Source organism: Enhydra lutris, unplaced genomic scaffold (genome assembly GCF_002288905.1).
Source record: "Enhydra lutris kenyoni isolate GAN:26980312 unplaced genomic scaffold, ASM228890v2 scaffoldscaffold35, whole genome shotgun sequence".
NCBI classification, from domain to species: Eukaryota; Metazoa; Chordata; class Mammalia; order Carnivora; family Mustelidae; genus Enhydra; species Enhydra lutris.
This window is the reverse complement of record NW_019154119.1, coordinates 2370445-2393138: the sequence shown is the minus strand read 5'-3', so window position 1 is coordinate 2393138 and position 22694 is coordinate 2370445. Positions and strand designations below refer to the sequence as shown.

Genomic DNA, 22694 nt, shown 5'->3' with positions numbered 1-22694 from the left:
TCTCAGAGCAGTGAGATGTGGAGCTGTGACATGCCTGGGCCCACAGGGCCATTGGCAGGCTATCACTGTCCCTCACTGTGCTGGAACTTTCCGCCACGCCCCTGGAAGGTAAGTTCCAGGCCTCAGCTCTGGGCTCCCCGGAATCCTGTGTAAAGTGTCCTCCACTGCGCTTTCATGCTCCGCTGTGATGAGTGTGTCTTTGCCTCTGGCTCGGCTGATAGTACCTTCTGTTGGAACATATCCCTGTACTCTCGCTGTATTCAAACAGAGCCCTGGCAAGAGGCCATCCGTGTTTGATGAGTGAGGGAGGGAATGAATGAACAGTATTGGCTCTCTGAGGATAGAGGGCTCATAGCTCGTAGACTTGTGGTGTGAAGTTTTACTTTTTTCTCTTCTATTTCCTTGTTTTAGACTGGAATTGAACATCCAGATCATGGCAGTGAAATAGTTGAGATTTGCCCTTTAAAGACGTGAGGTGGCGCTCCATGCAGACACGCTTGCAGACGGCGTGTTGGGGAGGATTGGGTCACGCTTCTGAGCAGGAGAAGGTCCCTCCGTGTGTCAGGGGCTCTGGACCATTGTGAAGGCGTTTAGTCCTGGACCATCCCCTTACCTCCCGTGGCCTTCCTTTCCCTGATCACAGTCGGGGCCACTGGGTGTCGGAATAAACGGGAGGGTTCTCTGCACCTGCATAGCTCTGGCCCTGGGGTCTGTAGCGCTTGTATAGTTGCTGAGAGGAATGGACACCACAGCTTCTGTTCAGCTGCGGATGAACTCTGTCCCCTCCGCCCCGCAGCCTGCACGATGCCCTCAACAATCTGAGAACGAAATACAACAAACAGATCAAGCACTTTCAGGAGGAGAACCAGTCGCTGACCTCCGACTACAAACGCTTTGTGACGCAGTTCAAGGAGCTACAGAGAGCCATGAGGTATTTTAGGGACCTGGGTCCCAGGCACTTGTCCTAACTAGAGATGGGAGGCACAGAGTCCTTTGTGCTGTCTTCCCTGCCCCTTCCCTTACATGTCACCTACCTTTTCTTGAGACGCGTGGGGACTGCGTCCAGGCTGTCTGTCATAGGAGAGAGCTGCTGACCCAGATCGGGGAGGCACCACAGCTCTACCTCTGGGCTCACCCTCCTGCTCACGGAGGGGACCCAGGCCAGGCCCCGGGGTCCCCTGGCCATGCCGAGCAACTCTCCTTCACAGGCATTTTGCTCTTGTTGATGACAAGCAGTTTCGGGAGATTTGGCTGATGAACGAAGAGGAGGCAAAGGATCTGATCAGCAGAGCCTTTGCTGTAGACAGGATCGTTCATACCCACCACCTGGGGCTCCCCTGGACGGCACCAGACTTCTGGTTCCTGAGGAATGTGGGACCGATCGCTCAGCAGCCGCGGAAGTCTGCGGCACAGATCTTAGAGGAGGTGCTGGCACAAGCAGGTGACTGGGACGAGCCTCAGGCCTGTCCCGACCATCCGGTCAACCCATTCATTTCAAAGACGAGCACGCTGAAGTCCAGAGAAAGGGAGGAGGTCTCGTAGCCGGAAGGCCCATCGTAGTGGCTTCTAAGTCTCTAATTTAACTGACAGCTTTACCCTCTTCCCTGTATTATAATCCGGTAGTTCGATCTAGAAGCTCGATCAGATTCAGGTTCAGTTTGGTTTTGCTGAGTACATTGTCGTGTACCTCCACTGGGAGAAACTAATGGCGGGTTGTCTCTCTCTCTTTGGGAGGTTGGTAGCCATTGGTAGTCATTGTCTAAGATCCATTCATTGCCTTAGGGGTTGCAAAATGGCGATATTCTACGTTCTATCATATGTCTTCGTGTAGTAGCTGGAACACTTCTGGAAACAGAATCTTCCCCTCATCAGCTATGTGTTACCCTGAGGCACAGTTTGTACAGGAAAAACAGTTGCTGTTCTTTCTCTCTTTACTAGTTTTCAAAGTAAATGGCTGGGTCTTTAGCATTTTCCAAAGGTGGCTGGTAACGTTTTATAAAATAAATATCATTGGCCACCTGGGTGGTGCCGTTGGTTAAGTGTCCGATTCTTGGTTTCTGTTCAGGTGGTGACCTCGGTTTGTGAGATCCAGCCCCACGTGGGACTCTGTGCTCAGCTTGGAGTCTGCTTGAGTTTCTCTCTCTTCCTTCCCCCATCCCTCCCCACCACACACTCTCTCTCAAATATATAAATTAATTAATAAAAACATATCATTATGGACACATTGGATTTAAACAAATTTGATGTGTTTCATTTACTGCCCTTATTCTTACTGGTGCTCACGTTGTCCCATCCGGCCAGTGGGGGTCTCTTCTTGTTGGCTTCTGGGTCCTTTTGACACAGCCTCAGTAGTCATCGATAGCTTCCAGGCTTTCCAGAAAGACCCAATTTCCAGTCTCACATTATAACATTCCTGCTTCAAGTTTGTAATCAGCCATTTCTCAAGGTCAAGGCGGCATGGTTCTTTTAAAGGGAATGGTATTTTGAAGCCATAGTCTGGGAGCTGGAGTGCACATTAGTTGGGATAGATCAATTTTTAGGGCTTCCTAATGGATGAGCATAGGGTGTAGAATTAGATTTTCACCATAAAATAAATCATGTGTTCCTTCCAACACTTCCTCATCATCGGGATGCCAGAATTTTTACTTAACCTTATCAAGGTATATCTCATTTCTCCTAACTTGAAAATCTTGGTGCACAGTGACTCCAAAATAATTATTTGTTGTTTTTCCCACAACCACAGAACAGTTGCAGAATGAAGTATCTACTTGGCACTAACAAAATGATTATGAAAGATTGTTTGAACTTTTTTGAAGTTCTTTTTACTCTTAGGACACATTCCACTAGGGATGTACAGACAGATTGAGGTCTTTTATTTATTTTAAATTTTATTTTATTATTATTATTTTTTAAGATTTTGTTTGAGAGAGATAGAGAGCTGGGGGAGGGGCAGAGGGAGAGGGACAAAGCAGAACCTGTACTGAGCGAGGAGCTGGACACTGGGCTCCATCTCACAACCCTGAGAACATGTCCAAAACCAAGAGTCAGATGCTTAATCGAGTCACACAACCACCACCCACCCCCACTGGTGTCTTATTTTATTTTTATTTTATTTTTTTTAAAGATTTTATTTATTTATTTGAGAGAGAGAGAGTGATCGAGAGAGAGCACGAGCAGAGGGGAGGAGCAAAGGGAGAGGGAGAAGCAGACTTATCTGCGGAGCAGGGAGACTGACACGGGGTTGGATCCCAGGATCCTGGGATCATGACCTGAGCCAAAGGCAGACCCTTAACCGACCAAACCACCCAGGTCCCCCGACTGGTGCCTTTTAAAGCCACTAAGAATTGTTTCTATTTGGTTATGTCACCAACTGAATACATACTTAGGTCTTTTTGTTTTGTTTTGATTGTTAGGGATTGCTTTTTACAATTTAATTTTGTTTTTATGGTTATGTAAAATAGTTCCATCCTTCCGAAGTCAAATGTACAAAACAAGGTATACTGGAGGAAATGTAGTCTTACCCTCCCCACTCTATTTTTATCTTTTTCCTGTAGGTAACTATCTAAAAATGTATGGTTTATTTTTCCATTGCTTTTACAAACAAACGTGTGTATATATTTGTTTTTATTTATACAGACCTGCTTTCTTAATGAAAAGCATATGTTTTTCTCCATCTTGCTTTTTTCACTTATGAAGTATCCGGGAGGTCAGTATATGGTAGTAAGAGGGCACGTTTTTCTTGCGTTTTTGTTTGGTATTTCTTTGTGTGGCCACACTATAACTTACTCAGATACGGTCTGTTGGTGGCCACTTGGAATATTTCCAGGTTTTGGTCTGTTTGTTTTTGCTCTTATAAACATTGCTGCAATAAATAGCTGTGTGTGTTTGTGTCTGCATATTTTTCCCGGTGAATTTTTGGGATAAATCCTTAAAGGTAGGACTGCTGGATCAAAGGGTAAAGGCCTCTGTAATTCGGCTGGATCTTGCTCCATACCGACGGGACCATTTTGCACTTCCACCTGCAAGATGTGTCTTATACTTTTCAAGATATCATTTATATTGTCTCCTTTTATCTTTCGAACAACTGGTAAAACCTGGTAGGACAATTTTTTTTTTTTTTTTTTTTTTTAGATTTCATTTCTTTGACAGAGAGAGATCACAAGTAGACAGAGAGGCAGGCAGAGAGAGAGGGAGGGAAGCAGGCTCCCTGCTGAGCAGAGAGCCCGATGCGGGACTCGATCCCAGGACCCTGAGACCATGACCTGAGCCGAAGGCAGCGGCTTAACCCACTGAGCCACCCAGGCGCCCCCTGGTAGGACAATTTTTAAGGACTACTTCCAGATGAGGGTTATACAGTATAAAACATTTTTAAATTTCTAATTTTAATTAAGAAAATGTTTGGCTCTTGCTATTAGCTACCAGTTCTTGCTAAGAAGTGAGGCTGTTCCCCGGACCGTGGTTTCGTTGGCAGCTTCTGATCTGTGGCCGGTTCAGAAACCACCTAGCAGATGTGCTAGATTGTTCTCTAATGTGAGAATAAACAGGTTCGAACTCTCCCTTCCACTTCCTGGTCATGGCGGGATTTTGAGTATGATGTTGGCATAGAGATGAAATTTAGAACAGCAAAGCATTGTAGGATGGCAGAATTCTCCTGCTAGTCTCATATTCAACCAACCCCCAGCCTCCCTGTTTTTGCCACACTAGGCTTTCTTTGGCTAATGAGACTCCATAGGACCTTAAAGAGGTTTTTTAATGGGTAAATTTTCTCAAGGAAAGCTATTTGTTGCTCAAAGTCAACAAAATCAAGCAAGGATCTCCCTTTTCTCTCCCTTCTCTCTTCTCTCTGCCCCGTCTGCAGAAGAGGAGGGGACAGAGAAGGCTGCCTCGGAAGCAGAGTCTTACCTCGACCTGCCAAAGCAGATTTCCCCAAGAACTACCAGAAAGATCCTGATGCTCCTGTGTGATGAGTCGGTGAGGCCGGCCACGTGGGGCTGCGCTGGAAGGACCCCCGGCCCCTGTGTCTGGTGTGCTGCTGCTGCCCAGGCTGGCCGGGCCGGACGCGGCTTGGATGCACGAGGCCACAAGCATTGAGCAGCAGAGCTGGGGCCATTCACAGACAGGCCCCGCCTCAGAGCTGCCCCCAGCTGGCAAAGGGGTCCTCCCTTTGTGGGTCAGCAAGGTGTGGGCCAAGTTGGCCCATGGGCTCCTGCTAATTAAAAAAAAAAAAAAAGCTGATTCTGCAAGAGAAGGGGTGCCTGTCTCACCTCAGTGAGCCCACCCGCCGAGTAGCGTGGCCACAGCTGACGTGGCTTCACTCTGGGAGCTCAGTCTGTGATTTCTCGGGGTGTGTTCGGCTCCAGATATCTCTGCGGCATGTTAGCCAGACCCATGGGATTTTGTGTCAAGGGTGCTGGAGCTGGCTCAGCTGGGAGTTGAGGTGTTCCAGCAATATGACTGGTGCACAAGCCCGTATTTCTGAGATGAGTCCAAGAGCTATAGCCAGGACTGGCAGCCTCCCGTCCCCTAGGGACACTTCTCTTTGGCCAAGAGCTGGCTTTTGCCCCTGAGGGTGGCTCCTGCGGGGAGAGGCAATGGGGCAGGTGCTGCTCTCTCTCACCGGCTTCCTGCCAGTGGCCACCTCCCCCCGCAGCCCTCCCCCAGGCCTTCCCAGCTCTGAGTGGGGGCGGGCGCCCAGTGTCCCCACCCACCCCCGCCGTCATGTCCCCCCCCCACCCCCCCACTCAAAGCCTGCTGCCCTGGTCTCCGGATACTGGAGGGCCAGCCTCTGAGTGAAGCGACTTTGGGCGGGTGAGGATCTGTGACTGGATCAGGTATGGGCTGCTGTGGGGGACTTAGAAGTTTGCCCAGGGGCTGGGGGTGAGGTGAGCCTGTACCCTTCTGAGGTGGGAGGAACTAAAGCCATGATGAGAACTGGCCTTGTGTCCAGGAAGGGCTCATCCCCGGGGCCCTGCTCTGTGGAGTCATCGCTGACAATTACACAGAGGTAGGCTGCAGACCCGGCACTCATTTCGGAAACCCGTCTCTGACTGGAGATGTCTTCTTCCTTCTCAGGGTTTCCTCATAGAGAGCAAGCTGCTGAGCCTTCTCCTTCCCCTGGAGAAGAACGAATGCTATCTGCTAAGGCTGGACGCCATCTTCTCGGTGGGTCCCGCTGGGCGGAGTCGATGGGGTGGGGGCCTCGTTCTAAGCCGGCCTCCTCTTTTTTTCCTACATTGCCGTGGCCCTGGGAAGAGATATGGGTCTCTGGGCTTCTCTGGGCTCTCTGTCGCCTCCTTCCCTTTCCTCGTTCTCCATGCCACAAATTGGCCACGGATTCTCTCAGCCCTGACCCTTCCTCTACCAGCTTCTCTCTCACGGCCTGGCTCTCAGACTGTAGGTTCTCCCCTACACCCCTGAACTCGGAGATGTGTCCAGCCTCCTCTAGCGTTCTCATACCCACCAGGCCTGTACAGAGCTGTTCGTGACTCTGCGCGTTGTTTCTCTGCTCAGATGTGATCTCATTGAGCTTCCCTGGTGTCGAGTGGCCTCACTCTGGGCCGTGGCAGGTGCTGGGGGGCTCGGGGGACAAGCCAAACCTCCAGCTCTTAGGAGCTGAGTGTCTGTTAACTCTCCCAGCCGGTGGACTTCTTGCTATGGTGTTTGAGTAATGCTCCTGTTTCTCCCCAGGCCCTCGGAATTGAAAGCGAGGACGACTTATATAAACTGGTGAACTTCTTCCTCAAATACCGAGTTTATCATTCACCCTCCGGTCAGGTAACGTGAAGTGCAATAAAAGAGAGAACGTTTGAAATTCTGGAAGCCCCCAGAGGGCATTGCTGCCTTTGTATAATCAATCCTTCCAGAGAAACAGCGCGGGTTTTATGTCAGAGATAATTAATGTAGTGTTTCCGGTATCATTACTTTTTCTGTTTGCAAGGGAAAGAATGACAGGGGATGGGAGTCTGTTCTCACACTAAGGCCCAAGGTATCTTTTCCTGGGCCCTTCCTCAAAGCCAGGCTTCAGCCCCTGGGAGCCCGGTGCCCATCAAGTTCTGAATATTTGATCCTTACCACTTTCCTGCAAAGCAGGGCCCATCTGTAATACTCATCTTGATTGTAATGCACTATTCTAAAGAAGCCACCATGTTAAAATATATTATAAAGTTTTAACTTAAAAATTAAAAACTTGAATTAAAAATATGGTTCGTACTTCTGGCTCCAGGGTGAGTATCCTGATATGCTTTTAAGAAGAATTGGCAGGAACAAAACCCAGAAGCCATAAAGGGGGAAAAATAGGATGTATTTGACTACGTGAAACAAAACAAAACAAAACAAACACAACCCTGCGGGGCAAAAATCACTAAAAGCAAAATTAAGATAAAGATGACAGCTGGGGTGGGGGGGGGGAATGTTTTTAACTCCTACCACAGTTAAGGGCCTATTTCTTTGATAAACAAAGAACTCAAATAAACCAATAAAATGACCAACAACTCAATGAAATGGACGAAGGATATGAACAAAAATCTCCTATAAGAGGCAATATGAGTAACTTCTAAACATATGAGAAGACAACCAGGCTTCTTATAATAAGAGAAGTGAAATGAAATTTCTTCCAAATTCCATCTGCACCGGTCACGTAGGCAAAACTCTGCGAGTTTGATAGGATCTAGTGACGGCCCGGGCGTGGGAACCAGACATGCTCCTGTCACTGCTAATGAGCCGGTTGTCGTAGCCTCCGTGGAGGGCAGTGTGCAGTGTGGATGACAACACCACAAACACTGTCCCCAGCAGTTCTTCCTCTAGGATTTTGCTCTGCAGCTCTGTCTCAATACGACGAAAGCACGTGCTTGTTGTAGCTCATGGGTTTCAGCACCACTCGAAATGGGAAAAGATTGCAAACAACCTACAATTCCATCACGAAGGGATTGACTTCCTCATCAGTGGTGCATCGAGACAGCAGAATGCTATGCACCAGGAACAAAACAAAACAAAACAAAAAATCAAGGAAGTTCTTTACACAGTTTTTTTATGTGAAAATATCTCTAAGGTTTATGGGTATGTGAAAAATGCCAAGTGCAGAACTGGGTCTGCCGCAGATTATTATTTGTGTGAAAACAGGAGGGAAGGCATTGCTTGTATAGACAGAGGATTTCTCTGGAAGGAGGGTAAGACATTGATGAGGTTGGTTTGCCTGCGGGTGGTGAACGGAATGAACCACGAGAATGAACTACGAGTAGGAGGAAGACTTTTTTAAATTAAAAAATTAAAAGGTAGTTTGTGATTTTTGATTCAAAAAGATAAATATATATATGTGGTGTCAGCTTTATGAATATCAGTAAAATGAATACCTATGAGTCCCGATTTAGAAATAGGAGGTTATCGCTGTTTTGAAGCCCCTGTGTGCCTCTCCCTGATCCCATCCCCCTTCTCGTCCTCTCTTGCCACTCACTGTTTCTTCCTTCCTGTAAATGTGTCCCTTTGCATCTTTTCTGTAACCTACTGTAAACTTTTCTCCTTTTTCTGTCTTCAGACACTCATGCTTGCTCTGCACCCCCAGTCCACAGTCACCCTTGCGTGTTTCTCCAGCTCAACCCCTGGCATCTGTCGCCCCCATAGGAACAAACAAGCCTGATGTCGGGACAGGAGCCAGGAGAGCAGGTAGACCTCGAGGAACAGAAGGAGGAAAGCCTCGTGGAAGGGGAGCCGGAAGAGAAGGAGGCTCCCCCTTCTCCCAGTCTCATCCACCCCAATGATGTCCTCAAGATCCTGGAGGCCTTTGTCATGGGTCTGAAGAAACCCAAGTACGGTGCTGGAGGGTTTTCCTGAGGCCCAGGAGAGCAGGCTGGAACCTGGGCAGGAAGGAAAAGATGATGGGGGAGGGCTGGAGGAATCCGTGGGCACAAGTGATTTGCATTTCCTCAGGCATCATTCATTCAGCGGTCAGTCACGGGGTCTGCTGTGTGTAGGTCGCACCTTGTCATCAGAACAATGGCCAGAGTGCAACAGGTGTCACGCTGCTCAGAGGAAGCAGTGGCAACCCCATCTGGCGTGTCCGTGAGGGCTTTAGATACCTAGACTGGGTTTTCTGAGGTGGATAAAGTGGGGGAAAGGGCATTTCAGGGTGTCACAGTGTGGGGAAAGGTGTGTTCGAGAATCATGACGGAGAGGTGTGGCTGCTGTCAGGGTGTTCCCTGGGAAGTGTGGCCGGTGGGTGGGGAGCCAGGCCAGATCTTGAACTGATGGGACTGGAGCCAGACCATGGTCTTGAGGAGTGGGGCAGCCATGGGTAGGCCTTTTTTTTTTTAAGATTTTATTTGTCAGAGAGAGAGAGAGAGAGAGATTGAGCACAAACAGGGAGAATGGCAGGCAGAAGGAGAAGCAAGGAGTCTGGGATCATGACTTGAGCCGAAGGCGGACGCTTAACCCACTGAACCAGCCAGGCATCCCTAGGCTTGCATTGAAAGAACCCTTTGGTGGCAGGGAGGGAGGTGATGTTGGCTACAGGAGAGCAACTGAGGGCTTGTCCCGGCAGAGGTGATGATATCCTGGACCAAGGCTATCCTCGAGGGGAAGCCGAATTTTGAGGGGGGTTTGAGATGCGTTAGTGAAAAAAATGGACAGGATGGAATGCCAGTGAGGTAAACTGGCTGAGAGAAGGGGGTGGATAGAACTCCAGTGATGCTGTCACAAAGGGGACAGTGGCACCAGGAATCGGGAATGTTGATGATAGTCACATGCCTTTTCTGGGAATCTGCCATAAACCGATAGGCTGGTGTAGGCGAGTGGGTAGGTGGGCGGTGGGAAAGTGAGAGTGTGAGGGGTGGGCGCCGAGGCTGGCACCACGTGGGGGCCCAGGGGTGCCAGGTGAAGATGAGGCCACTGTCACTCTCGACCTTCAGGGGCTCTCAGGCACCAGTGAAGATGAAGTATGTGCGAGATAACTCGAAGGACTCGGAGTACTGGGAGGCCCTGACCACGGTTATCCCTGATGCCACGCAGAGCCTCTGGGACGCCCTGTACACAGCCCTGGAGAAATACCAGTGAGTGCGCATGTCATTGCGCAGGAGGAGGAGGAGGCCAGGCAGTTGCTGGGGAAGGATCCCGCTTGCCAGGGCCACATTTGCCACGTCCCTGGCTTGGAGAGAAAAAGCTGCCTTTGGAGGGAAACCTCCTGCCAAAGGGGACTGTGGTGTTGGGTGGCTGGCCCCCCGGCCCCGGGGTCCCATTCTGTTCCTGCCCGCCTGGTCCGTTCAGGGCAGGGAGGTGGGTGGGTGAGGCTTCTGGGCTCCTTTTCCACCTCTAACCACAACAGAAACCCAGAGATCCCGACCCCTCCTTGGCAGAGGATGGAAGAGGAGTCAATGAGCCTCTAACCTATTTTTCCACCCAAAGCCTCGTCCTGACCCAGAGGGCCAAGCTGCTGCTAGAGAACCGTTCCCTGGAGCAGCAGAACACCGAGCTCCAGATGCTGCTGCAACAGTATCTAGATTCCAAGGTGGGTGGCAGGGACCCTCCGAGGAGGGCAGGCAGGAGGCTGAGGGAGGCTGTGGGACTCCTCTTAGGAGATGAGTTTCTTCCCTCACCAGAGCAAGGGAGCATTGAGATGTGACATAAAATATGAACAGTCATGCCTCAGGTTGGGACAGAATTATCGGCCAATGGAGAGGACATTGCCCCAAGTCTCCTCCAGGTCGTCTGGGCTATAACAGGGCCCCTCTGATGCCACGGTCTTTGGTGCCAGCTGCTTGCTGGACCGTTCTCAGAGATAGGGCCAAAGCCCACCATAGTGTCACAGGCCACAGGGCCCTACCTTATGAAATTTCCCCTTTCTCGTACCCCCTCTGTGAAGTCGATAGGGCACAAGTGATTCTCCCAAAAAGGAGAATCAAAATCAGGAGACTCTGTGACATGCCCAGAGCCCTGGGCCCTTCCCACCCTGCCGGCCCAGGTTGTCGGGCCTGGGATATGACGTGGCTAGAAGATGCTCCAGCTGGGACAGATATTCCCTGGTCCCCACTCTTGATCACGCCGGTGACGGTTGGGACAACTTCCCCGTGGCCAGCGGGAGAAGGAATCTCACCGTCTCTGCTTCAAAGTGTAGAGTCCGTTCGTCACACAGTGGCTGGCTCTGCCACTGGTGCTGGCCAGGACAAGTCTTGACACACTGGGCTGAGGGCAGGTCCTCTGTCACTAGCTGTGTGTGGGAGAGGTGACTGAGGTGACTGAGGCCACAGCCACAAGCCCGGGAACTGGGAGTGTGGCCCTGCCATGGTTTCAGGCCCCAGGCCACACCTGAACGGAGGCTGTGGCAAGCCTTGGTGTCGTGATGGCTTCTCGGCCGGTGACAGACCTCAGAGGGCTGTGTGGTCCACGCTTTCGTCCGTGCTGCTGCCCCAGGAGGGCGGGGAGGAGCAGGGAAGGGCAGGGCTAGACCGGGAGTGGGTTGCACAGGTGAGGGGCGGACGGAGGAGTTGAGAGTGACTCAGAGCAGGAGGCTCAGAAGGTTACCAAAGGTTGTTAGCTGGCGGGAGCAGAAGCCAGGCCAGAAGCCTCAGGACTTCTCCTCTGAAGGAAGGCAGCCTGGCGGCTTTCGCGGGCGTTCAGAAGCGCTTGGGGAGGAAATGCTTGCAGACACTTGGAGGCTGAGGAGAGCCCATGGGTGCGAAGGAGGAGGGCCCTGGGAGAAGTGTAATGACCTTTCCGCTTTCGTTTCCAGATAAACTCTGAACTGCAAGTTCCACCAACTCAGGTGCTCCGGGTCCCCATGAAATAGAGCTGGGCCTCCGAAGGCTGCCGTGTCAGGCTGTATGCTGGGGCCGGGGCCGGGCCCAGAGCCGCTGCTGGCACGTTCCCCCCAGGGACCTGCCTGGGACCACTCTGAGTCTCCGGAGCTGCTGGGACAGGGTCCGGAGAACTAAGGCAACACGAGCCGGTACCCGTATCCTGCCGTCACCATTAAAGTCTTTAAAAAGTTGTGGCTGAATCTCTTTGAGGAGCTCAGGTCCAGTGACATACTAGGCCACCTCAGACTGGGCCAGAACAGGCCGGTCACTGTGGGACTGGGCCTAGGCCAAGGGCATGGGACCCCCTTCTCGCATCTGGGGGCAGTTGGTGTTTCTGACTGGAGGCTGGAACTTCGGGGGCTTTTGTGGGGTCTTTTTTATTTTTTTTAAGTAGGCTCCACGCCCAGTGTGGCGCTTGATGCAGGACTTGAACTCATGGCCCTGAGATGGGACCTGAGCTGAGTTGGAGGCTTAAGCAACTGAGCCTCCCACGTGCCCTGGGCTCCTGTAGACTCTTCAGCCTTCACATTGTCCTTGGGCCTGCAGGACCCTTTTGGTGAGCTTTTGGGGTCCCTGGTTCTACCTGGTATAGTGTGAGGCTCTTCCCGTGGGCAGCCTGGGAAGGTGGCCCAGTGCCTTCAGCCCTTGAACCCTGGGCCATGAGACTATCCAGAGAGGAAGAGGCGGAGGGGTCCAGCTGGTGCTGAGTCTGCCAGCGTCAGAGGGCTCACCGACCCTGTGCCCCGGTTCTGGTCCCCCAGCTTGGCCCAGTGCTGGTCAGCTCAGTGTTTAATTCCTTTTATTAAGAGACAAACCACCACTCAAGAAAGGAACAATAGCCAACAGAAATCCAGCTCTCACTGCAAGCACCACCTCCTAGCCTGGCCTCCACGAGCTCCGGGCAGGGCGGGTGGGCACGGGGTGGGGTACCGGGGTTCACCCTCGCTGCGCCTCATCTAGGCTTCTGAGCACTGGACTACACAGAGGAAGCTCTGGGAAGTGATTGAAACCCACATGTAGGGAGGGTGTGTCTCGTGAACCCACCACGGCAGCTCCCTGGGCAGCAGGAGGAGCCACTCCGGAGGGCCACAGGGCGGAAGGAGCCGCCTCCACCCCCTTGGCGGGAAGGGTCTGGCCCACGAGTGCAGAACAGAGAGGGGTGGTGTGGCCTCGCTCACAGGATGCTGTGGGGGAGGGAGGGTGGTGCTTTTTGCTTATTCATTCTTTTCATAGCTGGGGGCACTGGCTAATTCTCAGTCAATTCCATTAAAGCTTTATTCCTCCCCTGGAAGGCCTGGGGGAAGGTCGGGGGTGGCCATAGGGAGCCAAGGGTGCTTCGGCCAAGGAGGGATGGGACCCCACTCCTTCCCACCCCATAGGCGGGGACCAGATGGTGGCCCAGGGCAAGCAGCAGGCCTGGGGGGGAGGTGGGATGATGAGAGGGGCAGGGTCACCAGCCCAGCAGTAGGCTTCTGGGACCTGAGGCCACAGGGGTGGACACTGGGCTCCCCAGGATGCGGAGGGGCAGAGGCTCGGCCCGGGAGAGGAGTGGCCAGGCAGGAGTGGCCGCCTGGCCGAGGGCTTCACGCCCCGAGGAGCTTCTTGACCATGTAGCCGGGGAGGCTGTAGAGGAAGAGCGCCAGCATGAGCAGCCCCAGCAGGGCCAGCACTATCTTGATGATGAGCCACTTGTAGCGCGTGCAGATGAGGTACTTGATGGACTTGAGGGGGTTGAGGAACCAGACGAAGGCGGTGTCAGGCCGGCTAGGGGTGGGGGGGGGGGCGGACAGGTCGTCAGGCAGTGGGTCTGCCCGGGGACACCCGGTGCCCTCAGCGCTTCTGGACCCCCACAGGCCCTGTCCCAGCCCTGGTCCCGAAAGCAGTGACTGGAGTCAGGGTTCACGCCCTTTCTAAGTACCAGTTTTGCTGCTTACATGCTGGCGGTGGGGGGGGGGGGCGGTTCTCTGTGGGATCCCCTGGCACCTGGGCCCCTCCCATGGCTGAGAGACTTTCCGGCAGTCCCAGCCGTCAACCTTCTCCCCCCACCCCTGACACTCGCTCAGTAGGGAAGGGCCGCCACCGGGGCTGCTCCCTGTCTGAGCTCTGGGGCTGCCCCGCATGGTCTCTGGGAAACCAGCGTGTGTCAGCCTGACCCCCTTTCTGGGGAACATGAGCATCTGTCCCCACTGGGCCTCTGGGCTCTGAGGAGCCCCCGTGGGACGCCTACCACTCGTTTCCCCACCTCTCGCCGGGCCTCCCGGCCAAAAGGGCCGGCTAAACTTTCCCTTCTGCAGTCGGTGTTACGACGCAGTAGGTTTTATAGGAGGTGAGATAGAATATTCAAGTACTGAATAGGCTTTTTCAAACTCCTGTCCCAGTGACCCCCTGAGGACGCAGACCATGCTCTCCAGAGCCTTCGGGGCAGAGTGGGGCTCTGGTGCAGGGCACCTGGTTTCCTGGCCCCTGTCTGAGCCTCAGTTTCCTTACTTGCACAGCGGGGTTAAACTCGGACCCTGCCTCTGGGGCTGGCAAAGGGCAGGGAGAGACAGTGCACACGTAGGGCTAGGTGGCTAAGCTGAGGGGCCGGGATGGAGAGCCTTCCTGGGCAGCACGGCCGGTTCCCTTAGGCTCTGGGTGGGGAGGTCCGAGCTGGTGGGAGCTAGTGAGGCCTTGCTGGCTAATTCTGGCCAAACCTTTCCCTGTCCCCCATCCACATGCCAACTGCTTTCTGCCGGTGGCACGGGTTAGAGGCTGGCTGGCTGTCACCACAACAGGAAGCGGTGTCCTGCCCAGAACACCGAGCTGGCCCTTTGAAAACTGGGCTGGGTCTTAGCTCTAATCTGCTCGGTGACCTTAGGCAAGTTGTTGGGCCTCTCTGGCCTAATACGCACTCATGGACAGCAGTTGTTTTGGTTCCGAGAGCCTGTGGGACCGTGGGACGGCTTGGAAGTTGCGCTGTGTGTGTGTGTGCATGTGTGTGCGTGTGCATGTGTGTGCGTGTGCATGTGCGTGTGTGTGTGTGTACGTGTGTCACGCACTGCCGAGCTCGGCAGCCCGGACTCCACAGACAAAGAAGCTAGGAGTACCAGAGCCAGCAGGACAGGACGTCAGGCTCAGGCCCCAGGGCCTTCTCAGCCAAGCAACCTGGCACCAGGTAGAGGAAGAGGGCGAGGAGGGGAGCAGCAGCGCGAGCTGCAGCAGTTGGAGGCCCAGCCCGCGGTGTGTGCGCCCCAGGACGGCGGCGCGAGGGTTCAAGAATCCTGAAGCGCAGGTCTGGCCGGCTGGAGCCACAAGAGGGCAGAGGGAGCACGGAGCAAGGGCACAGGGGGGCGAAGGCTCAGGCTGTGGCCCGGCCTCGCTGGGGGGGGTGGGGCTGAGCTGAGTGTGGGCACTTCTGGGCGCCTCCCCGCCATCAGGGCCGCTGGGGACCCCACACCCCACCGCTGCAGCTGCTAGCTTCTGGCAAAAACTAGGAAGAGCATTTTACTCTGAGAAATGGGGCCTTCTCTGGGAGAGGTGCCGCTTTCCTGCAAAGGTAGCCTGTGCTTTGGTTCAGAGGGAGAGGTGGATTGTGGGGGGGCAGGGAAGCAGAAAGGGGAGCCCAGAGAGGGATAGAGAGCACAGAGGTGCTTGCTTAGCGGGAGCAAGAAGACAAGGTTCCAGCACCTCCTTCCTATTCCTGTGGCCCCAAGGACCAGCGTTGGGGGTTAGGAAGCAGGCAGTGCACTCACTTGGGTTTCTCTAGGGGGTCAGGTTCATTGCGGGCCAGGCCCACAGGATTCTTCTCTGCCTCCTCGGCTGTCAGCAGATGCAACTCTGCCTCCACCTTGCCCTGCAGAAAGGAACAGAAGGATCCCAGTGCCCAGGAGGGGTGCTGGGCCCTCAGCACCCTAGCCAGGCCCAGCCCTGCCCTCTGCCCAAGCCGCAGTGGTCCTCACCGTGAGCTCGAACTCGTCATTCTCATTGCGGGCCAGGAGGGGCCACCAGCCTTTGACACGCTTCTGCTTGAAGATGGAAACCAGGGGCACGTCCACGTCCCCCGTGGCCATCTCCATGGTGCACTGCTTGGCCGTCTTCGCACCCCGGGGAAACCGGTTCAGGTCCAGCTCGATGGCCCCTACGGCAGCCTCAGAGTCAGCTCTGATGGGCCGGGTTGGGTTGACCCTCCCCAGGGTGGGTTCCCCCTACCTCAGCCTCCTCCTCCCCACCCGCTCCGTTCCCCAGCCCTGCACCCAGGAAGTCATCCGCGGAGAAGTGGTCGGCGTCCCAGATCTGCAGGGTGAGCCTTGCGGGGATCTTGTACTCTGTCTCATCCCAGGAGAACATGGACTCCTTCTTGGAGATGATGATCTTTTCCTCAGCAGCCAGGTAGTCGAAGGGGAACAGGTAGCGCCAGTTGAAGTTGCCCTCGCCAGTGAGGGAATGATAGTGGACATCCGTGTCCTGCTTGTCCTCCTGCTGGCCCTTCAGCCACCTGCCCGGTGTCATCGGCTTCAGACCTGTGGCCGCCCGCAGGGAGCCCCCTCCCTCTTCTCCTGCCTCCCAGGAAGATGGGCTCACCCAGCCCAGCGTGCCTCCCAACCCACCTCTGCCGCCCCAGCCAGGGACCCTCTCACCCACCCCCGCACAAAAATGTCACTGGACTTCTCCCCAGTGAAGAAGTCGTCGTCCTCCAGGACCACCTCGTCTGTGTTCCACACGATGACCCGGAGCTCGTACCTGGGCAGGGGAGAGGCTGGCTTGCAGTCCGGGGCTGCCGGCTGCCCCAGGGTCTTGGATGTAGATGGGGCAGGTAACCGAGGGGAGTTCTGGGGACTCGGGGTGAGCATGGGTCTGGGCCAGGTTGGGGTGGAGAGAGCTGATTCAGGGAAGGGGGTGAGGAGGGGGAGTGGAGAGGACAGGGGGATGGTGGGGCCCTGGATGACGGAGAGAGGGTCACCAGCCAGCATGGCTGCTGTGAAGAGACCTCTTAGGGGAAGCCTGTCTGGCTGGCCCGCTGGGCCGAGAGCACTTTGACGCACACTCCTGGATGGAGGCTGGCCCAGGGCCAGGAGGGGCAGGGGCCACTGCTGGGCTCTTGAGCATGATCCCGGTCTCCAGAGGCCAGAAGACATCCAGTTCTAACACAAGTGCATATTGAAGCCCAGCAGCTGGCAGTGGACACCCATGCAATCTGGTTTCCTTCATGTCCTTGTCCCCAAAGAGGATTTTTTCCCCTTGAAGTATAATTGTTATTGCAAATTGGTGGTTACATTTCAGCCATTAGGAGAGAGGTTGAGTCACCCCCTCCATGTCACTTGGAGTGTGGCTCTCCCTGGAGTTACGTCATACCTTGACTATAAGTCCCGGGTGACACAGCGGGGTGCCATGTCCCCTAGTGGCCGGCCTGGGAATAGCATCCTGGTGACCTCACACCTGGAGGCTATTCCTGGCAGAATTTGCTCTATAACTGGCAGGACCCAGTGCAAAATGGAAATGTGGGGCCCCTTTTAAAAAATTAAGAATTTAAATATCGCCATCTTGAAATAAGCATGGGGCCCCTCCGAGTGCGGGGCCTGTGCTACTTCCCCACCCCCTGCAGTCAGCCCTGGTTCCAGGCACCGAGATGTCAGAACCGGCAGCAACTCCATCCTGCCATTTTACAGATGGCAAAACTGAGGACCAGGCAGGCAACGTGACCTGGCCAGGGTCAAGTGGGAGAGGCAGGCAGTTTGGCCTCCCTCCTGCATATCTCCTCAGCGGGGGTTTTAAATAAAACCTGGGAGAGCTTAGTGACAGCCTGGAGTGGGGACAATACACGGAGCAGGCTCGAGGGTGGTGGCCTCTGTGAGGATGGCAATCCACTGGAGGGTGCCATCGAGGGTGCATCGCCTCTCAGACTCTGGGACTGCACCCAGGGGAGTGGCTCTGCCTTGGCCAAGAGGGCCCACCCAGGGCCAGCCCCACTGAGGGCTCCAGGGGTTGCTCTGTTCCCCCTCCCCCATCAGGCTACAGGGGAAGCACCACTGACTAAGATGATGTGGGTGATCTGAGCCTGGGGCCCCTACAGAAGGGAAGGCTGTGGAGGGGTGGAGAGGGGTGAGGATGGGAAGGAAGTAGGTGCTGGGCTGCAGAAGCTCACTTCTTGGGCTTCCGGGGGGAGATGTCCAGAGGTGTCCCGGGGGCCGGCATGTCCATGGGGAACATGTCCACCCACAGCTCCAGGCGGCCCTGCGGAGGAGGGGGGGCGTGGCTGATCTCCCCACGGGCTACCCCCTGCCCAGGAAGGCCAGCTCTCTCCTCTGCCACCCCCCACCCCACCCCGCAATCTGTGTTCCCTCAGGACCCAGTTCCTCCATTTTCATCCTGAGATGCCGGAATTCCTACCACATCACCAATAGCCAATCCCAGCTTCTAGGGGAGGCAGTCCAGGGCTGCCCCGGAGCCCACGTGACTCTCGCTCAAAGCAAACACTCCCAGCCCTGGAGTCACTGTGAGGGGCCGTGGTGGGGAAGTGCCTGCCAGATTTTTGGGGATGTGGCGACCAGTATGAGGATTCTACAGACTCCGGTTGGGACTCCCCGATCCTAGATACCAAAGAACCTCAGATCTTGGCCCGTGAGGGTCACCTGCTCGATGCCTGGCTTGTCAGGGTTGAGCAGTGGCCGAGTCTCCACGTGTTCAGGCACCAGGCGGCAGCCCACACGGGGGATGTCCTCCCAGTGCCTCAGGGCACACAGCGCCACGTGCTCCTCTGTGGGCTTCCTCTGACCTGTGGGTGCGGGTGGGTCGGCTGCACACGGCCTCAGCAGAACAAGAGACCTGCACTGGGCTAGACTCAGGGGCACAGAGAGGCCCCAGAACCATCACCTGGCCATCTTATCTCCTTTTTACTGTTGGGGAAACTGAGGCACAGGGGAAGAACTGGCTTGCCCAAGGTCTCAGCTGCCCCTTAAGGCCTAGGGAGTCCTGTGTTCTGGGGTTTGCTCTGGCTGGGAAAGCTGACCAGAGACTCCTCCTGGGCTGTGAGGGTGGGAAGGGCAGGAATCCACTTCTTCAGCACACATGGCTCCCTATTCTCTGGGAGGTGCCGCATGGGCAAAGGAGGGGCTCGGAGTCAGATCTGAGCCCACACCTCACTCTGCTTCTGAAGAGCCATGTGACCTTGGGCAAATCACTGTAACACTTTGGGTTTTAGTGTCCTCAGCTGCAGAATGGAGAGAACCTTCCTACCTGCCAAGAATTCTGAGAGGGAGAGGGAAGGCAAGTGGGCAGGTGCTATGTAGGATGGGAAGGCAGAGGCTGGGCAGACAGGAGTGGGACTCTAGGCTGATAGGCAGAGGGTCTAAGGAGACCCCAGTCTAGGCTTCAAGGTTCTGCCACAGGGAAGTATGGGTTCCTCTTGGCCTCTGACTGCCCTCCCTCCACACGTGGCTGTGCCCAGAGCCCCGTTACCATTCTCGTCCTCGATCTCGGAGGGCCCAGTGAAGACACGGTTGGACACCTTCACTCTCCCGGGGGGCCCAAAGTGGGGGCCGTCCACTTTGCCCTCCTTGCAGAGGCGGGTCAGGATCTGGCTGGGCTTCATGGGGTCCCGCCAGATATTGTAACCATGTCTGTGGGAGGGGACACACGGGCTTCGTGGGGGCTCAGGGTGTGGCTGGGCCCATCCCCAGGTGGTAACGGTCTCCAGCCAGTTCTTTTAAGGTGGCTGCTGCCCCTTGTCAGCAAGTGGGCCCCACCTGAGACACCAGGGCTGCTGGAGGCTGATGTCTCTGACCCCAGGCTCCATGGTGTCCCAAGGATGGGCTTTCAGCCTCCCCCAGTGCAGCCCAACCCATTCGCCAACTGTGCCCTCTCCTCTGGTACTTTGAAGACTCCCACGAGGACCCTGATAACCAGAGAGCTGAAGGATATGAACAGAGTCATGCAGCCTGTCAGTGGCCGAGACTGGCCAGTCCCCAGTGGACTCTGTGGGGCAGTGCCTCCTCTCCTCCCAGCCCGGGGTTCTCTCCTTGCCCTGCCTCCTCTGTCCTGGACTCCTCTGGCTCTCCCCTTGTCTTAGAATCTGTGGTCTGCCCAGAGCCTGTAGGGAAGCCGCCCTGGCCCGGGACAGAAACCATTCTAGAGCCACCTTCCCAAATCACAATCTCTGATCTTGTCTTCGGGGTCAAGGCCAGCACATGTGCCCAGACCCGCCCCACGCACATGGAGTAGGTCTGGGCGATGCCGCAGGTGGCGCGGTGCTTGCTGTAGAAGCGGTTCTCCAGGTCGATCTTGGTTTCCCCAATGAGGTCGTCGGTGCCTACCAGATCCCAATCGTACACGGCCACCGTCAGCATGGATTCCATGGGGAAGGAGGCCTCGATGTCGAAGGACCTGGCAGGGTGGGGGGTTGGAAGAGCTGAAGGTCAGGGGTGGGGTAGGGTGGGTGGGGCTGGGGCTGGGGAAGCTGGGGTAAGGTTGGGGGGTGCACGTGGGACACAAGGAGCCTTACTTTCCAAAGACAGGGTTGAGCTGCTTGGAGATATAGTTCTCCTTGTCCCGGATGTCTGTCTTGCCCAGCCGGATGGCGATGTAGGGGTCAGCTTTGCCATTGATATCTGCGGGGTGCAGGTCCGTGGCCTGGGATGGGGGAGGGGTGCTCCTGCTCATACAGCCTCCCCACATACCCTGCTCATCTTCCAGTGCTCTCACCCCTTCCTTGATAGTCCCATGATGGCAAAGGGTGGGAGCACTGGACCAGAGACAGGAGCCTTGCCGTGAGATCCTGGGCGAGTCACTGCCTGTCTCAGGTCTTGGCTTCCTCCTCCATAAAAGGTGGGAACTAAGGGCGCCTGGATGGCTCAGTCTGTTAAGCATCTCCCCTTGGCTCAGGTCATGATCCCAGGTCCAGGGATGGAGCCCCGTGTCCTGCTCTCTGCTCATCGGGGATTCAGCTTCTCCCTCTCCCTCTGCCCCCTCCCCCACTCATTCTCTCTCTCTCTCTCTCTCAAATAAATAAATAAAATCCCAAAAAAGGAAAAGGTGGCAACTAGACCAGATGACCTTCCTGGTGTCTCCCAGCTGGGGTGGTCACTTAGCAGCTGCTCAAGTTCCCCCTGGGAAGAGGGACTTGGGAGACAATGGGGAGAGAATCTGAGGGGAGTCTTACCCTGACCACATAGACTCGGACCAGCACATTGATGGGGTCATTGCTGGGGATGCCCTGGAACATGCCGTAGGTGGGGTCGTAGCCGGCCTCCCGGGACGCGTCCTCCGGGAGTGGCACTTTGTACACGCACAGGGAGCCCTGGGGCAAGGCAAGGCGTCAGGGTGCAGTTCCCACAGGCACAGGGTGGCATTCAAAACTGCAGTAGAGTCTGCACCCTACTGCTCTGGGCCTTAACCCTTTAGCTGCTGGATCAGACGGAAGTTCGGGGTTCTGGAGGGAGCGCCCAGGGCAATGTTGAGGGTGGGGGGCTAGGGGGCAGATGCCTTTTTTTTTTTTTTTTTTTTTTAATCAGCATAGAAATACTTTCATACTTTGCCAGTCAGTGTAGCTGAGAGTTCCACCTGATGGTCAGCCCTGGGCTCGGGGTTTGGGGAGCGGATAAGAGCTGGCCAGGGAGGGGGTCGGCTCAGGGTTCAGGGCCTGGGCACATGTCCTTCGCCTGACCTTGAACCGGCCCACGATGCGCTCCTCCTCAGTGGAACCATCCTCGTCGTCTCCTGTCTTGCCCCGCAACAGGTTGAAAGTATGCAGCCAGTCCTCAAAGTTATCAAACTCGGACTCCAGTTCCTTGGGGTACACCTGAGCCGGGCCGGGCCGCCGGTGGGACAAGGCGTGACCACGTGGCCTCTGGCTTGCCCCATCTGCCACGTCCTGCCCCAGGCAGGACCCCACGCCCCTTCCTGGGTCTGCTCCCCAAGCCTCACCTTGAGCTCATCAATCTTGGGTTTCTTCTTCTCAGGGACCTCAGAGCCCTGGCCGGCGCCGGGGCTCTGGGTTCTCTTTTTCTTCTCTTCCTTTACTGCCTTTGCCTTCTCCTTGCCCTTCATCGGCCCCTTCAGGCCTGGCCAGAACCAGAAAAGGAGGCCCTGGTCAGTTTGGGGCAGAATTGACGGAGCGGGAGGTTCTGGGTGAGAGACCCAGACCCGCTGCTAATTTACTTTGCTGATTTATTTGACTTCTCGGGGCTCTGTGTACTCATCTGTAAACCGCAGACAATGCCTCCCGGCATACCTGCCTCACATGGGTGCAGGACACCCAGAAAGCCATGCTGGGACCTTGTACAGACTGCTGTCAGGTCCGCTGGCAGAGGACAGCAGGGAAGGAGCATGGGTCTTGGGTCAGGAGGCCTGAGTAGCACAGCAAGGGGCCGGCTCACTCTCTTCTCTGGCCCCAAGCTACCTGTTTGTCACATTAAGAGGACGGATCTCTATCAGCATTTCCCAAACTTCATGCAGGGGAACACCAGCTGTAGATGTTGTTGGAATGTTTTAGAAGAAAGGGTACATGATGGTCAGGTAAGCTGGGGAAATATTTTATATTGTATCTTCCTCTTAGAGACTTACTATAATATCTGTATATTAAAGGCACTGGGAAGTCCTGTGCCGAAAGACCTGTTTAATCCATTTAACCAAAGAATGCTGTTTTCCCTCTGGAATACCCATTAACAGAGTTCCATGGAAAGGTCTGGAAAATGCTGGAGCTCTGAGCTCCCTTCCAGCTCTGATGTCCTGTGGCTCTAAGTGTCTGTTCAGCACGGTGGCTGCCGAACGGGTTCGAGCACAGGCCACCCTAGATGAGGGCCTACGCCTGCTCCTGGTGCCCAGGCTGGTGGCTTGTGGCTGCTGCAGCTGTGTGGGCCTCTGGGAGGGGAAAGAGAAGCCACCGGTGTGGCGGGCGGGGGAGCCGGCCCGTGGGGGAACAGGATGGGAGGGAGAGAC

The 22694-nt window shown here is 55.2% G+C and overlaps 2 protein-coding genes across 4 annotated transcripts in view; one reads left to right on the top strand and one right to left on the bottom strand.

Annotated features, from left to right (window-relative positions):
• The window catches only part of LOC111154169 (dynein regulatory complex subunit 1), a 39371-nt gene extending 27399 nt beyond the window's left edge, over positions 1-11972 (top strand). Inside the window, exons 9-17 of the mRNA XM_022513598.1 lie at positions 797-931; positions 1209-1441; positions 4859-4971; positions 6073-6162; positions 6688-6774; positions 8617-8801; positions 9900-10040; positions 10393-10495; positions 11717-11972. Coding sequence (XP_022369306.1) covers positions 797-931; positions 1209-1441; positions 4859-4971; positions 6073-6162; positions 6688-6774; positions 8617-8801; positions 9900-10040; positions 10393-10495; positions 11717-11773 — 1144 coding nt within the window. The 3' untranslated portion in view covers positions 11774-11972. The remainder of the gene's footprint in view (positions 1-796; positions 932-1208; positions 1442-4858; positions 4972-6072; positions 6163-6687; positions 6775-8616; positions 8802-9899; positions 10041-10392; positions 10496-11716) is intronic.
• Positions 11973-13366: 1394 nt separating this feature from the next.
• LOC111154097 (otoferlin) overlaps positions 13367-22694 on the bottom strand; it is a 93948-nt gene continuing 84620 nt past the window's right edge. For all 3 annotated transcript variants that reach the window (XM_022513479.1, XM_022513478.1, XM_022513480.1), the window contains 13 exons: positions 21681-21817; positions 21421-21555; positions 20917-21054; positions 20260-20387; positions 19971-20141; positions 19218-19378; positions 18392-18534; positions 17905-17993; positions 16404-16502; positions 16016-16257; positions 15722-15900; positions 15515-15615; positions 13367-13547 (listed from right to left, as the gene is read on the bottom strand). In XM_022513479.1, coding sequence (XP_022369187.1) covers positions 13367-13547; positions 15515-15615; positions 15722-15900; positions 16016-16257; positions 16404-16502; positions 17905-17993; positions 18392-18534; positions 19218-19378; positions 19971-20141; positions 20260-20387; positions 20917-21054; positions 21421-21555; positions 21681-21817 — 1904 coding nt within the window. The remainder of the gene's footprint in view (positions 13548-15514; positions 15616-15721; positions 15901-16015; positions 16258-16403; positions 16503-17904; positions 17994-18391; positions 18535-19217; positions 19379-19970; positions 20142-20259; positions 20388-20916; positions 21055-21420; positions 21556-21680; positions 21818-22694) is intronic.